Here is a 17023-nt window from a genome sequence, read left to right on the forward strand (position 1 = left end):
CCCAGAACAGAACACAGGTCTTCAATCTCCCAATCTTCTGCTATATCCACCTTTGATGTGAACATGGAGATTACTTGTGTGACTAAGGTCTGCGAGCTGGAGTCTGGGCCTGATTCTGCAAACACATCTGTGAGACTTGGGCATTAATGGGACATCTTATGTGAGGAAAGGGACTCCTGGTTGCAGGATGGAGCCCTATGCAGGATAAGGCCCCTTGGAGAGAACCCATCACTGTGGCAACTAGGAACTTATTTACAAAACTTAACAAAGCCAATTATAGAAAACTCCCTGCAGCAGGCAGCGTTCCTCCAAACCGCTGCCTCTGCTGCTGCCAGAAACATTAGCAGCCATGCTGTCATGGGGAGAAAAAGTCAACTGAGAGCTCAAAGCCAAACAAATGTGTCTCGTGTCGTGCCCTGGAGCCGGCCAAATTTTGGGCTCTGGTCGTCTGCCAAGCAGAGAGCATTGCAAAGGTGGGGTCCTTTCCCCTGAGTTAGCCCATGGGAAGGGCTAGTAGGAGCCCAGCTTTGCTGCTGGGAAGGGTTTGAAGGCCAGAGGCCCCTCTCACATGCCTGGGTTGTACAGGATGAGAAAGAGGGAAAGGGAGTGGTATGAATTCACTGGCCTGGTTTTGCAGCACCTTTCCCTCCCAGGGAAGCCAATGGCCATTGTGTATTGCTAGGGGCTCAGAGATGCACCTTCAACTTGTGCAGGTTCTGCCCCATGCTCTTGTCAGGGAAAGAGTTTTGCCTTCTGGAGAGGGCAGGGGGCCAGGGCCCTCAAACATCATGGAGCTCAGGGTTATAACTCTGGGTTACATCATCCTCTCTAGCACAATCAGCAGCCAAGAGTGTTTTCCTCCTGTGTATGCTGCAGCCTCTGTACTCCAGGAACCAGAGTGAGACCAGTGGTATAAAGTGGAATTCAGAACTCTGTTTATTAGTTACATGACAAGATGGATCCTCTGGAGTCTAAGCACCCAGCACCTGAGTGTGCCTGCGTCGTGCGAGAGACCCCTCACAATGGAAGGCCATCTGGTGAGTGCACAGATTACGAGTGAGAAGTGTGCTAGACCCACTGGCAGCGTGGGTCCCAATGCTACATCAGTGGTCTGCCCCTCTCAGAGGAGCCAGGCTAAAGAGGAGTTTACACTTTAACTCCCCCTTGAATCCAGAGGAGAGTATGCTGCATATAGTGCCTGATCCCCAGTCCCTTTTCCCTCTGCCCCAACATACCCTGAGAGCCTCCATTGTGCATGGTCACATGGAGGGAGGGGCTCCCCTAGGCTTGGAGTGGTGGGGACAACAAAACATTGCTTCATTTCCCACTCTGTGGCTGCTTTGGGGAACTCAGGGGTGACTTTCCATTGTGTTTGTCCCCAGCACATTATGAGAGAGTAAGTCTGTGTAGGAATGGATCATCCCCTCTCTATTCACATGCGCAACTCACACAGAAATTACATATACACAGAGAGACAGTATAGACCACTATCGTCAAGAGGAAGTGATGGAAAATTAGGGCTGGTCAAAAATGTTGTGTCACAGCTCTTTTCGATGGAAAATCGGGGGGTTGCCAAAAGTGTCTGCTTTCAGCTGAAAGTGTTGATTTTTGTTTTGTTTCATTAAGAAAAACCAAATGTCTGAAAATCAGGATGTTGTTATTCAGAACTGCCACCACAGTGCCTAATGGAGTTCTAATTTGGGTATCTCATGCTCCTATTCTCCTCTATGGGTTGGGCTCCCACTAAGACTTTATTTCCTGAAGATGCACAATGGCCATGCTATTTCCATGAGGCATCAGCTCCCTTTATGTAGAGAGGAGACCCAGGGGAACTGTAGTCTGGCCAGAGGAGCTGGCCTTTCAAAAGAACTCGAAGTACATCTCCCATGGGACACCTCAATGGCATTTGTCAGAACAGAAACCTTTCGGTTTTCAGCTCAAATATACTTTATTTTGATTTTTTGCCAAAAACCTAAAATTTTCCATGGGAAAAAAACCTATTTTCTGACCAGCTCTATATAAAATGTCCTTCTTCCAACTTGCCTATCTATCTACCTATCTATCCATCTATCCAGACAGACATCTACAAATTTATATCTTGGTCTTCCCTGCGGTGTCTAAGTTCTCACAAAGAGATTTCTCTGGCACCATTTAAAGCAGCAGTCGTCTTGAAACATTTATTAATGTTTGCAGCGCACACTTGATATGTACTGTGAACATTTATCATCTGAGATTGCCCCCTTGGTCTTTAAAAATGCATTAGACATTTTTCAGTGCCGAAAAGTGACTGCTCCAAAAATAGCCAATTGTAATCGTAGGCCAAAGGTTTAATGGAACGCAAGGTTTTACTTATTGCTGGTACGGAAAGATTGCCTGGTGTAGGACTTTTGCTTTTCAGAATAACTGCATGAAGGGGGACAGGGGAACGTAAAAGGCTGCATGCTACTGGCAAGTATATTCGGCCTTCTGAGCAACAAGGGGATACTGTTGTCATACAGCCAGAATGCCAGGGCTCTACTTCTATATTATGATGTTAATGTAGTATGGTTTTTTTCACATTAAACATTGTATATAAAAAGGCTGGTTTAGGAAAGAATTTACAAGGAGGGAAGCTATTTAGAGCGTTCGAAACAACTAATGGTAAATGTTCAGTTACTGTATTTTATTACTGTTTTGCAGTAGAACCGAGGGGCCCCAATTGAGGTCAGGGTCCCATTTTCTAAGCATTGTACATATGCATAGGGAGAAGCAGTCCCTGCCCCAAAGAGCTTACAGTCTGAACAAGCAAGAGATAGCCAGAAGACAGTATTATTTTGTTTTATTACCATTTTACTGGTGGGGAGCGGATGCCCAGAGAGGTTAAATGACTTGCTCACGATCACTCAGGAAGCTTCTGGCAGATGTAGGAACTGAGCCTGGTTCTGCTGCATCTCAGGCTCCGTCTATAGTTAAGCTGATAAGGCAGCACAGCTGTTGCACTGCAGAACTTCAGGGTAGACACTGCCTATGCTGATGGGAGGGGGTTCTCCCCTCAGGGTGGGGAATCCGACTCCCCGAGAGGTGGTAGCTAGGTCAATGGAAGAACTATTCCATCAGTCTAGTGTTGTCTACACCAGGAGTTAGGCCGGCTTGAATGCATGGCTCAAGGGTGTGGCTTTTCCACACCCTGGAGAGACGTAGCTATGCTGATGTAACTTTTCAGTGGCGATGAGCCCTGAGTCTACTGCCCTAACCATAAGGCCTCACTGTCTCTCTTAAAGTCAGTGGGAGATGCATGGCTAAAACCCTACATAGCTGTTTTAAAATCTGCCCCCTTGACAGGGAGAGAGTGGGGGAAGGAGAGAGGAAAGAGGGGAGGCAGGGGGAAGAGGTCCTTCTCCATACCCCTGACCAGCAGTAGCAGGGGGGTCAAAGGATGAGGGATTCCTGCAGTCACTTCTGCCTTCCAGACAGCGGCACCGAAAGCAGCCGCTGGAGGTGGGGATCTGGAATGTCTCTGTACAGCCTAGCTAGCGGTACTACCAAGCAGCTCCCCTATGTGGTGGCTAAGTACAGTGGGTGCAGAGTAGAGAACTTGCCGTGTGTCCTTTGTGCCCTGTCAAATCAGCTCATGTTTTAAACACTAAATCTTCACCACAAACTGCTCAGCAACAACCCACAGGGCTTATAGAGAATCAGAGAAAATCACCAGCTGTTCTGCTCATGAATAGAAAGGGGAGATATTTGGGGGACATAGGGGGGAATTAATGATCTGTGATGAATTATTTGCCCATTTCTAGTAAAATCTATTGCATGCTCAGAGGAACCAATCCTGAGGTCCTCGCTCAGACACAGTGCCCATCAACATCACTAGGAATTTTACCTGGCAGCCCTGAGCAATATGTTTTGAGCAACAGAGTCAACTCCAGTTTCATTGCCTGTTCAGCAAAGAATGTACAGGCAATGAAAGGGTTAATGTGGGGCTGAGAGGCCAATTATGCTACCTGGCTGCACCTGGAGGGAGGGCTTGGCTTAATTAAAGATGAAGCCCAGCTGGAGAAGAAGCTGGGTGGTGACTATAAAGAAGGGAAGCCTGGCTGAGAAAGGGTTGCAGGAAAGAACTTTCTAGTTATGCTTTAGAACTACAAAGTGGAAACATGGGAAGGTGTCAAGGAGTAAGCCCAGGAGGCAAGTTATCCCTGAGATCCTCTCCTAAATAGAGACATGGAGCAGCCTCTGGCCTGGAGCAAGCTCTGGTGCTGAGGGTCCCTGATAAAAGTGCAGGACTGGACTTCCTGGGAGGCATTCAGCTGAGTAAGGGAAATGTGAGAGGGGTGAGAAGTCAAGCCTGAGGAGGGCAGAAGTTGGGTTAAATTTGAACTTTGATTGGGGGATTCCAGCAGGCAGCCCCGAGACCCCTGGCCCTGACAGAAGGCCTAACTTGAAGAAGCTGTGGGAAATGCCACTTGACAGGCTTTGGTAGAAAGAAGTTCAGGGAAGCAGTAGCACAGAGTCTGACTGAGCAGATGTTGGTGGCTGGTAGGATACTGGACTGGAAGCCAGTGTCAAGAGAGGGCCTGTGCTCTCCTAGTCAGCCCTGGAGACAGTGATGTCAGGCTCAGAGTTAAAGACCTTTCATAAGGACATTGGATTATGTGTGGACATTGTTACCCCAGAAAGGGTGAAACTAAAATGTGACCAGGCCGGAGGGCTGAGCCATGAGAAGAGATGATCGGCGCAACCTGTCAGCTGAGTGCTTTAGAGCTGCAAGAGGCACTCCACCATCCCTAACCACAGCGGGTGCATCAGCCAGTGGTAAGTCTGCTCTTCGACGCCATCCTTTTTAAGTTCAAAGTGCTGGCAAAGTTCACAAGCCTGTATTGGTTTTATTTATTATCAATAAGCTTGGCAGAACTTGATATTTTTATCATTTGAGAGATTATATTAAGTGTTTTACCTATGCAAACATTGCAGGAAATTATGGAGTGAGAGGGGGTCTGATGATGATTATTTAATGACTGTAAACACAGATTTCAAAATGTAAAGCTTTATGAATGCCTCCTAATTATCTGCAGCTCCAGTTCTGTGAATGCTGGAGCTGGCTGTTTTTAGCAGAGCTGTAAAATACGTGCTCCAGGCAGCATTCAGTGCAACATGTTTTAAACACATTAAGATGAGACTGAGTTCTCAGGCAACATGTTTCTTTCTTTGCCTATCTGTGAATTATAATTATCAGTCCAAATTGTTTGTCTCTTTTGTCTGTGTGGTAAAATTGATCCTTCCAAGGCTAATTATCTACATTGCTGATAATTAGAATTTTAACAAAGGCATTTAAAAGAAGGGGTAAATGGAGAACTGAGCAAACTAAACAGGGAGGGCAAAAGAGACTATAATTGCCTTCAAGAGTCAGGAAAGTGGTTCTGTAAAAATCACACCTCTTTGCTCTATATCCCTACTCCCTGTATGTCTCTGAATTTGTATCTGCTTGCTTTACTGGCAAACAATTTATGCCCTCAGTGCAGAGTTAATGCAGCTATTGGAGACTAGGTTGCATCCCAATGTGCCTCCTGCATCATCCGAGAATTGTCAGCTAGGTTGCGCTGGCAAAGAGCCAGGTCTTCCTGCATGTGTTTTGCACACACCTGGCTGGCACTATGCATGGCAGCTCCAATGTGCACAGGCAAAGTGATTTCAGGATGTGCATGCACACACATCAGTGGATTAAATTCATGGCTGTACAGAAGACCAGTCTAAGGTGTATGCATCACCCAAATCTGCAAAATAGGGGTTAAGTGAGATTTAAAATGGTATATAACCCTTCCATTGACTCTCTGCCCACCTTATGCACCTCCACTGAAGCTGCATGGATACACACCCACACAAGTTGGATGCTGCCATATTTGAAAGGCTAGTTTAGAAGCCACAAACGTCAAGCATGCCTCAGGGAAGAGGCAAAGACTGTTTATGCTTCCATTTATTCTAAGCCATCTGGACAGCCAAACTATTTTTCTGGTGCAAGTTAGAGCAACCATAGGGCTGCTCTAGCTTATACCAACTGGAATGGTCCCTAAAATTTCCAGTCAGTGGAACATAAGACCACATCAAGCTCCACTCTCCAGTTCCCTTTCCCTGGCCAAACCAGATACAACCACTATGCTAAGTCCAAGATTCCCCAATGCTGGAAGAATTCTCAGTTACAGCTTTACAGTAGCTTTAAGGTCATTTTGCATTGCAGGGAGGAAGCCCAGCAGTTTTGCTGTTGAGCATTTAAGAGGTACAAGGAGCACAACTGGATTTTCAGCTCTCCAGCAGAGTTTGCATCTCTGAAAGTCAAACAGCTTCACTGGATTTTGCAAACTGAAATTGAATCATCATGGAATCTCACCATGTGAGGCTCATGCCACTTTGCTGACTGCAGAGAGGTCCACACCCCACTTACATGAAGCAAAGCAGCTGGCATGTCATTAAGTAAAATTTGGTTTTGTAAGGTGAGTCTTCTACAAAAGGTGCCCCAAGGCAGGCAGCAAATATCAAAACTATCCAGAGTTATCCTAATTTGTTTAAACAAAAATTTGGAAGGGAGATTCAAACCTCATGCTGTAGGGCTTAAACCAATCTCTAATTGAGATCAGGATGAGACCTGATGTGAAAGCAGATCATTCCATTTCTGTCATGAGTTTTACACTTTGGCCAGCACAAGATGCTTTGGAGGAATGTCAGAGACTGAATACTGGGCTAGATGGACCTTGGGTTTGACCTGGTCTGACAAGTCCTACGTTCCTAAGGTAAATAAGATGAGTGCAATTGCTAACTGCAAACCCAACAGTTCATATCCACTGACTTATCACTCACACGCAGCCTTGAGCAATCAGGAATGGTTTTATTGAAAGGTTGGCCAGGACACTGTGGTTATCCTTGACTCTTTTTTTGTTTTTTTGTTTTTGAAGAGTCATGGGATCTTTAACTTTTACCTGGTCATCTAGCTTAAGCAGAGAGGGCTTATGTTTACCAGCTTATCAGTATGATGCCCCCTCTATGGCTGCAGAGTCAAAACGGGGGATGGACCTAAGTGCAGATGTGCATATTTGGCACAAAGGTGCTTGATTTTAGGCCAATTTTTTGTTTATTGCTCAGAGCAGGAGTCAGGAGAAGAATGGAGGTTAGACACAATTGATGCAGACAGAGGAAGAGAAATTCATTAACATACCATCCCCCAACAAAAGCCTGTCGAGTGTAAATTTGCATAATTGTAATGTTACCTGTGTAACTAAAAACAGGTGTCTTAGAAGCATTCTTGGGAGAGTGTCCTGGGATCCTGAATTTAGTTAAGCTACATTCTGAGAGGAGTCAGAGGAAAAGCTATGACACACTGCCTTCCCTCGCCAAATGATTCCCTGATCTCCTACAAAACCCCTGCTCCCTGAGCCAGCAGGCCAGCGCCACAGAAAGCAACAGAGCTGGGAGGGTTATGTAATGGAATGAGCTGAAAGTCAGGAGACTAGCTAGGGCTGCACTATTCCATCTCCACAGCTGTGCACTCCACATTGCTATACAATATCACATCCTCCCCCTTCCTCCCAACTTGAGAGGTGATTTAATGAGACCAGTTTGGACAAGTGCAGGTAGCATCTTAACACCTAACACTTCCCACACACCACACCTGATACCAGAAGTGCAGCCTGATGGGGGCAGAGAAGGGGAGTTGCAGTGTAGTGGGGGAGCCCAGCCTCAGTTCACCAGAAGCTGGGAGTGGGTGACAGAGGATGGATCACTTGATTGCCTCCTCTGTTCATTCCCTCTAAAGCACCTGGCATTAGCCACAGTCAGCCAGGACACTGGCCTAGATAAATCATTGCTCTGATGCAGTATGGCCATTCTTATGAACCAGAACTGAGAATAAGGGACCTAAACCTATACTAAGGTGAGGGATTAACAGGCAAGCGAAAAGCTGGGGCATACACCCTACTCAAATGGTTACACTTAGGCCTAATGTAAACTCTCTAGAGCTATAATGTTCTCAGACTAAATATCTAGTCTTAACTCTTGCTGAATGGGAGACTGAGGAGGGGCAGGGGAATAGGAAGGTACCCTGGAAATGCTGATGTGGGTATTAATTAGCATTTAACTGTGGTGACCTTCTGCAGATAGTCTCACTGGATGACTGCCCTGTAACTGAGCACCAGAGCAGTGAAGGGAGCATCAGCAATATTATGCTTCCCTAATGGAGATTTGGCAACTGTTCTGGTATCTGCAGAGCAAGTTGGAGTGGTACCCATGGGCCAATTCCTTAGTCTTACTCTGGACCTGATCCAAATCCCATTGACTTCAGTGAAGTATATGCATCAGGCCCTGGGTTTGTACTCAGTCCTTACCCAGGTAACCTTCTATTGGAGTCAGCTTGGCAGAGCAGGGACTGAGCAACATCTCCCCACCAGGGGTGATAATGGTAACCCCTAGTGTGGGGGGTTTCTCTTGGGAAGTGTCTAAGATGTTGCATGGAGCTGCTGAGATTTCATTGAGCCAGAGCATGGAAAATGAAGAAGCATATAGACTTGCAATGGTAAGATGATGGCTTGCAATGGAACGAACCCCAGTTGCATCAGGCATGATGGACCTAGCAAACAGACTTGGTGCTGGCATGTCATCCTGAGCAGACACTCCTTGGTGAGTCCTCAGATTCACCCCAAAATTCCACCAGCACCAACATACGCTGACATGCATGTCTCAGCTATGGAATCCTGGCACTAACTCTTGATCCATATTGATCATCATACTGCACAAACAGGGGGCATCTCCCCATTTAGTTCTGTAAACTGTTCTCGAAAGGTTAAAATCTAGACGCTGCCATGATAGAAGATGTTGGACCAGATTCTGCTTTTGGTCACCAACCTATATCCAGAGCAGTGCCTTTGAGGCCAATGCAGTTACTCTGCAGATATACTACTGAAAACAAAATGTGGCCCTTTATCTCCATTAGAGAGAGACCTCAATATAATGCCAAGCTCTTCTACTGTTGTATGCCCCATTCTATACCTTTGTCACATGTTATAAAGGCCAGTGATAGCCATTTAAATTTTGCTTTCATATAATTTTTCCCAAACAAGAACTTCCCAAATGTGAAACTAAATACAACTGAATTAGTTCAAATGGTAATTAGGACTTGATTTTCAGAAGTGCTGAGCACCTGTGACTCCACTTGAAGTCAACAGGAGCTGCAGGTGCTCAGCAAAAGATTCAAAATGAGAGAGGCCTTAAAAGAAATTGTAGTTTTCTCAAACTCTCTTCCCACCCTCTATTCTATTAGCTGCAGGTATAAAACTCTGAACTCTCTAGGCAATGCTCCCTCCCAAAAATCACTCCGTAGATATGATTTATTACACCTCCATTGGCTTATGGAGAAGTTTACAGGCAAAATTCTACTCTGGAATGCACAGTGCAGATCCTTGCTTTAATTTAATCTGCTGTGGATCTATGCAGAACATTCTGCATGTAATCTCCAGTCTTAATTCTCACTGGCACTATTAGGGAGTTGTAGGCAAAGATCTAGGGTGAAATGCCCCAACAGTTCTCCCACTGTCTGAGGTATGAAATGTGAGAAATAATTTGCCTAAAATTTCCAAGCATTAAAATGATTCAAATTTTAATCTGAATTACTTTTGAATTTCAGCATGAACACAACAGGCAAACAAGGACACACACACTTTCTTACTATGAAAGTAACAGATTTGATCTCTCAAACTTAAGCTCACAAGGTCTGTACTCCTGAAGTATATATGCAACGGACATGACCATGAATAGTCCTGTTGCTAATGGAGGGGAAGATAAACCTGTATTGGAGGCCTGCATTAACTAGAAGTTGGATCTCACTGCAGACCTAGTCTATTCTTTGCATATGAATTACCTGCTGTTGAAAGGTGTTGGCTTGATCGCCCAGTTGACGGAAGTCTTTTACTTGGACAGGCCTATATGCTCACTTCTGCTGTGTATGTGGAGGAGACCAACCCCATGGAGGTGCCATGCAGAGAAGAAGGGAGCTAGGGGGATGGTCTCAAACTCATACATATGTATACATGTTCTACACAGCTGACAGGTCCTCTCTGCTAAAACATCCATGTGTCTGAAAGGCTGGTTAGAAAAGCATGCATGTCCAGGCAGGTGGGGGTGGAGCCGGAGCCGGGGGGAGAAGTCCCATGGTACAGGCAGATTCCTTTCCCCAAATGGCAAATTTGCACCAAAATAACCTTGAATATCAATGCCACTCAGAGTAGCATGATGCTGCTGTAGATGAGGGTGGGGGGAGTTCAGCAAAACACAGGCAGCTGTGGAGCAGACAGTAGTGGTAAATCAAGGTAGGCTTAGCTGGTACAATGGTGTGGGTGGGGGAGCTGTTTGGGGAGTCCAGAGTCAGAAGGAGGGGCTCTCTGCAGAGATCCTAGTGCGTATTCCCATGCAGGACCAGCTCTAGTGCTGTCCCAAGCATGTGCTTGCTTTGCTGGTGCCATTTCCAGGGGCAGCATTCAGGCATCCTTTTTTTCGAGGCAGTTGCACTCTCAGAGCTGTGCCACTTAGATGGGGTGAGAGTGCCGTGCCCCCGGCCACAGCGGGAAGGGGAAGCCCCAGCCCCGGGATGCTGAGCTGCCAGGGCCCAGCGACTACGTGGGTTGGAGAGGGTGAGTCCTGCTGGGCAGCCGGGGCTGTGCCACCTCATCTTCACACTGGATGCTGTGCTGCCTTGTGCCACTCCTTATATCAGGGCTTCTCTGTGTGGAACTGCCAGCATGTCTCTCCCCTGACCTGAAGGGGTCACCCTGCCAGAGACAGGGTAATTCGAGACACATGGCTGTTCTATACTTGCTCTTTTCTAAGGTTGCCCACAAAGAAGAGCGTGTGCTCACAGTGGTTGTGGTGGGTTTTTAGGTGGTAATGGGCCTGTCCTGCTCCTATTGAACTTAATGTCAAAACTCAGACCAACTTCAGGAGTCAGACTCAATGGGCCAAATTCTCTCCTGCCTTTTGGTCCCCTTTCTGCCACTGTGGTAGTTCAAAGATGCTGGGGAGCAGCCAGAGCTGGTTTAGTTTAATGTCTGTGTGCACCCTCTCCTCTCCAACCTGGGTGCCAGGGGACATGTCTGGGGCAGGAAAGTGCTGAGGTGGATCCTCAGTTGGGGTATGATCCCTTAAACCACAGGCTGATCTGATGTGGGGACAGGTGTGAGAACCAGGAATCCATAATCAGTAGGTGCTCCCCTCCTGTCCTGGGCCTCATCTTGGCTTTGCAAATTGTTTTGGTTCTACTTGCTCTGCTGTCTTACATTAAATGTCCTTCTGTAATAACCACAGACCCATATTTAAAACTCAACAGAACTGAGCTCTAACTAGAAGAAGATAGCATTGCCGTTCCTTGAACATGAAAAATTAATTCTATCCATGGCTATATTACCCAGTGAGATGACAGGTCACCGATTTCTAGTGGTCTATCTTTACATCTTTTCAGCTCCTTTTTTATAACAAGTAGTCTGATATTTTTAGTGCAACGATGTTTTCAGCTGGCATAAATGAATGGAGCTACACATCTGGCCCATTTTAAAATTCATTTTTCTCTCTCGCACAGCTATCCTGAATGATTGATTATTTATTCCAAAATAATCACCTTACTCCACCCTTCTCCAAAAGAACTTCTTTATGAAAATGTCAGGATGCTGCGTGTTTGTTTGTGTGTTTTTTTTTGTCTTGCCATATGGTAAATTGTTTAGAAAGCAAACTAAGCATCAGAAAATATTCTGCGTTGGCACTGTGTATCTTAACCCTTTCGACTACTCCAGTTTCCACTGTGTGTGTATTTCCAAGAGTTTCTGTTCACTAGATCAACAACCACAGGATTGCATAAAACTATTCACTGACTTTAGCACCAGCTCAGCATGGCCATGTGCCATGATTTTCATATAGCATGAAGTTTTTTCTAATGGTCTTTAGCATTTCACCCCATGGAAAAATAGTAATTAATGTAAAGGTTCAAGACTTACCCTATAGCTTTGGTGAATGGAAACTGAACAGCAAAAACTTGTCAGGACGTGATTGTCCAGATTTAAAAGGAGGTGTAAGTAGAGAAGGAAAAGCTATTTCATTTTTTCAGTGTACTAAAAATATTTACACCACCTGCCAGGATGCGTGTAGCTGTTAGAAAGGTTATATGATAAGGGATCACAGGACACAGGCTGATGATCATAAAGGTGGATTCAGAGGAGAATAAGGCAGCTTTTTTTATTTTTGGCTCTCTTGGATGTGAGCCTACAAACACTTGAGCATGTGAGTAAATTTGTCCAGTTGCGTAAGATTAGTCACATGCATAAGTGTTTGCAGCAACAGAGACATTGTTGTCTAGCAGTATGATTTACATATCCATTAAGGCTCTGATCCTACCAATGCTTGCACACATGAGTAACTTTACACATGGGAGCTCTGAGTGCAATGGAATGAATCAAGTTAATAGATTCTTAGACCTTAAGGCTAAAAGGGACCATTCTGATAATCTAGTCTGACCTCCTGCAGAACACAGGTCAGAGAGCCTCATCCAGTGATTCCTGCATCAAGTCCAACTGCTTGTGGTTGAGCTAAAGCAGGTCATTTAGACAGACATCCAATCGCCATCAGAATCCATCATGTCCCTGTTTAAGTTGCTCCAATTGTTCTCTATCTTCATGGTAAAATTTACACCTTATTTCTAGTCTGAATTTGTCTGGCTTCAGCTTCCAGCCATTAGATCTTATTCTGCTTTGTCTGCTAGATTAAAGAACTCGGATATTATAAATCTTCTCCCCATGTAGGTACTTATAAACCATGATCAAGTCAGCTCTTATCCATTTCTATTTTCAGTCTTGACAGTTTTTTTCATCAAGTTAAGCATATACGTAAATGTTTGTAGGATTGAGGACTAAATTTGACATAAACTAAAATAATTGCTGCAATGGCAGTACATTTTCATACCATATATATAAATATTTTACCTTTGCATTCTTGACATTCTGTGTAGCTCCATATCGTCACTACCTCGAAATCCTTTAGCAAAGGGATTGTTTTCAATCTTTAACTGAGTTATCTGAAGGAAGGAACCAGAAGTGGTTTATCATGAGCATTTCATTCCTACTCCAAAGAATTAGGCATTACAAATCAAGCTTCCTAGAATTCGAAATCTCTGAGCTGACAAGAAGTCCTCAGTCAACAACCCCTCTTTCTTGGGCTTTATTATGCAACCCTTATGATAAAATTGAGTAAAGACACTTACAGGAGAGAGGGTTTACCAGAGTTAGCCCTTTCTTCCGATGACAATTGCTTTGTATTGAGTTTAAGGTAATTTTATATTGTGGTAGCACCAAGATTACGGACCCATTTTTCTAAACACCTATTATATTTGTATTTATCTAAGAAGACATAACTGAAGTAAACAGGAATCCCCCCCTCCTTATATCAATCAACAGATACCCACAGTGCCTTTCATCTCAGGGCTTGTTTACATGGTGTGGGCTGTGAATTCCAAAGCAAACCCACATGTTGTGCACACCTTGCTGGAGTGCACTAAGAGTTCCCCACTGCATGTTACAAAGATGGGTAATATCCCCATTTTATAACTGAGGAAACTGGCACTTTTTTTACTCAAGGCAGCACAGCCTGACAGCAGCTGATCTGAAAATAGATTGTCTCCTAGTTCTCAGCATTCTGTTCTTAACTCTAGACCGTGCTGCCTCCAATATAGAGACTCCTGCTGAAGCTGGATAACTGCATAGGTCCTTATTCTGTACTTGTTTAACGTTACACCTGTGAACAGTCATTCCACTTGAGTTCCGTGGGACTTCTCACATGTACAAAGTTAAGCACATGTGTAAGTCTTTGCAAGGTCACAAATGAAATGAAATCCAGGCTCTATTGAAGTCAGTGGCTAAACTCCCATTGTTTACTTGTATTTGGCAACACCATGCCCACGTGAATAGCTCTTACTTGCTAAACACAATGGGAATAGTTGCTTGAGGTGAGCAAAGTTCTCTTGTAAGCTGGGGTTTGATACTGGTACCAAAACACACATGAATTCTCTCTCTCAAAATTTCCATGAAAATATTAGAGCCCTGCAGTCTAAATACTTAAGTATGTGAGTCAGTCATCCCACAGCCTTCAGTGGACTGTTCACATGAGCAGTGATTAACGTGTGTTCATAGATTTGGGCCCTGAGAGAAGTTTTAAAAAGTCATCTAAAGCCCTTGTTAGGGGCCTGATCTAATGCCCGCTGAGGTCGAGAGGAGCTTTTGCATTAAACAGTGGGCTTTGAATCAGGTCCTAGCTCTTTAATTCATTATAGATGTACTTTACAGGAAGCCGCTTTTTGCTTTTTCTTTTTAAGAGCATGATCAGAATATTTGGCTCATTTTAGTCTGACTTGTCACCTCAGAAAAGCAAGTGAACAGATGTAAATTAACTTCTTCTGAACCCATTTTGGCTTAATGACACTGTCTAATTGCCACCGACTTTGATAGGTTTTTTCACTTTCTAAGTGAGTCAACTACATTTTTTAAGTAAAGGCAATTCCCATAAAGTCAAACAGAATGCCAAGGGTAGTATTATACAATATGGATGCAATAAAAATAGAGGGCTTTAAATACTGTACTACTTTGGGTGGGGCAGGGGGTTAACTGAAGGAAACTGTCAAAGTTCTCACCCGACCTATAGATTCATCTTTGCTTTACTGCTTCTCTATTATGATAAACTGGGCACAAAGTACTTCTGAACAGAGTTTATGGAAGGAGCTTGCATATAAAGGGTCACCTTTAAAACTGTCCATAATTATAACATTTAATGTATATAACACTTGAGAGAGAATGGCAGTATATGTAAACATTTATATTTTATAGATGTACAGTTTTAGATCATTGTGTTACGTGCTGGTAGTGCCGCCTATTAAGGTTGCCGAACACTTCCCATTATAAAACCCTATTTTCAGTTGCTTTTAACTTTAACCATTAGAACTGACATTTTCCATGCCACTGTCTTCCTCTGGCTGATTTTTTTTTTTTTTTTAATTTCTTCTTTGTTTCAGGCAACAGAATGCAGCCATTTTTGAAAACAAAGCTAGGGGATAACTTTTTTTTTGTCCATCCAAAAAAAAAATCTGGCGATCCTTCTTTTCTCTGAAATGCTAGCCTCCCTGTATTTTGGAGCAGGATCTCAAAATTTTGCAAGGGGGCATCCTTTGACAGGAAGATGCCTTTTTCTGTCCCTCTGAAAATCTGCCCCAACTTGGTCCAGTTATAATCCTTTGGGGAAAAAAATGCAGTTTGCACACGTTCATTAGAAACTTTTCAATTTAACAGCTCAAATCTGAAGTCTCCGTCTTCATTGCTAATACTTCATCCAGGCTAACTCTAAGTATCTATGCTAAAATGTAGCTCCCAGCAATGTAACTTGCCCACTCCCCTGACTTAACAACTCCACCTCTGTGAGAAGCATAGCACTTCAGTCGATGTAGTTAGGTCAACAGTGTCAGCGCAAGCCATTGTGTTGATTACATTCACTGTTGCTGGCTTTCAGAAGCTGTCCCCCAGTACCCCACACTGACAGCTAAATCGGTACAAGAGCTCCTGGGGAGGACATGCATCCCCAACACAAAGTCTGATGTGGACATGCAAGAGCAATTTAATTATTGCGGTGGCTGTACGTTGGAGTAACTTAGGGCAAGTCTACATTGCAAAATTAAGTCGACCTGAGTATTTTCTAGTCCAGAATTACAGGGGCTGAACTGGACTCTCCCTGTAATGGCTGTTCACAACTGCTCCAGGTCAGGGTGGGGCTGGGCACTGGCACTGCAGACAGGGATGCCTGTCTTTCCTGTGCTCTCAGTGACATCCCTGCTGGTGCCCAGGCAGCGTGGAGAGGAAGCTGATTTGAATGCAGAGAGAACAAATCCTAGACCTGCGAGAGGGAGAGAAGTGTATTGGGATAAGGAATCTGGTGACCCTACAATGGGAAGGAGTGAAAGACTGAGACTGGCTGGACAAGTAGACTGGGGCTGGGAGAGTGCAGGAATGCAGAGGCAAGATTAGAAAAGCAAAGGCACAAAATGAGCTCAAACTAGCTATGGGAATAAAGGGAAACAAGAAGACTTTTTATCAATACATTCGAAGCAAGAGGAAGACTAAGGACAGGGTAGGCCCACTGCTCAATGAGGAGGGGGTAACAGTAACGGGAGACTTGGAAATGGCAGAGATGCTTAATGACATCTTTGTTTCGGTCTTCACTGAGAAGTCTGAAGGAATGTCTAGTATAGTGAATGCTTACGGGAAGAGGGTAGGTTTAGAAGAGAAAATAAGGAAAGAGCAAGTAAAAAATTACTTAGAAAAGTTAGATGCCTGCAAGTGACCAGGGCCTGATGAAATGCATCCTAGAATACTCAAGGAGTTAATAGAGGAGGTATCTGAGCCTCTAGCTATTATCTTTGGGAAATCATGGGAGACGGGAGATTCCAGAAGACTGGAAGGGGGCAAATATAGTGCCCATCTATAAAAAGGGAAATAAAAACAACCCAGGAAACTACAGACCAGTTAGTTTAACTTCTGTGCCAGGGAAGATAATGGAGCAGGTAATCAAAGAAATCATCTGCAAACACTTGGAAGGTGGTAAGGTGATAGGGAATAGCCAGCACGGATTTGTAAAGAACAAATCGTGTCAAACTAATCTGATAGCGTTCTTTGATAGGATAACGAGCCTTGTGGATAAGGGAGAAGCGGTGGATGTGATATACCTAGACTTTAGTAAGGCATTTGATACAGTCTCGCATGATATTCTTATAGATAAGCTAGGAAAGTACAATTTAGATGGGGCTACTATAAGGTGGGTGCATAACTGGCTGGATAACCGTACTCAGAGAGTAGTTGTTAATGGCTCCCAATCCTGCTGGAAAGGTATAACAAGTGGGGTTCCGCAGGGTTCTGTTTTGGGACCGGTTCTGTTCAATATCTTCATCAACGATTTAGATGTTGGCATAGAAAGTACGCTTATTAAG

The 17023-nt window shown here is 44.3% G+C and overlaps 1 protein-coding gene across 1 annotated transcript in view; it reads right to left on the reverse strand.

Moving 5' to 3' along the window:
• Positions 1-17023, reverse strand: part of TBX5 (T-box transcription factor 5) — a 48380-nt gene that overhangs the window by 12886 nt on the left and 18471 nt on the right. Inside the window, exon 7 of the mRNA XM_050924293.1 lies at positions 12984-13075. Within this exon, the coding sequence (XP_050780250.1) occupies positions 12984-13075 (92 nt within the window). The remainder of the gene's footprint in view (positions 1-12983; positions 13076-17023) is intronic.

The sequence above is a fragment of the Gopherus flavomarginatus genome, chromosome 15 (assembly GCF_025201925.1).
Source record: "Gopherus flavomarginatus isolate rGopFla2 chromosome 15, rGopFla2.mat.asm, whole genome shotgun sequence".
Classification (NCBI taxonomy): Eukaryota; Metazoa; Chordata; order Testudines; family Testudinidae; genus Gopherus; species Gopherus flavomarginatus.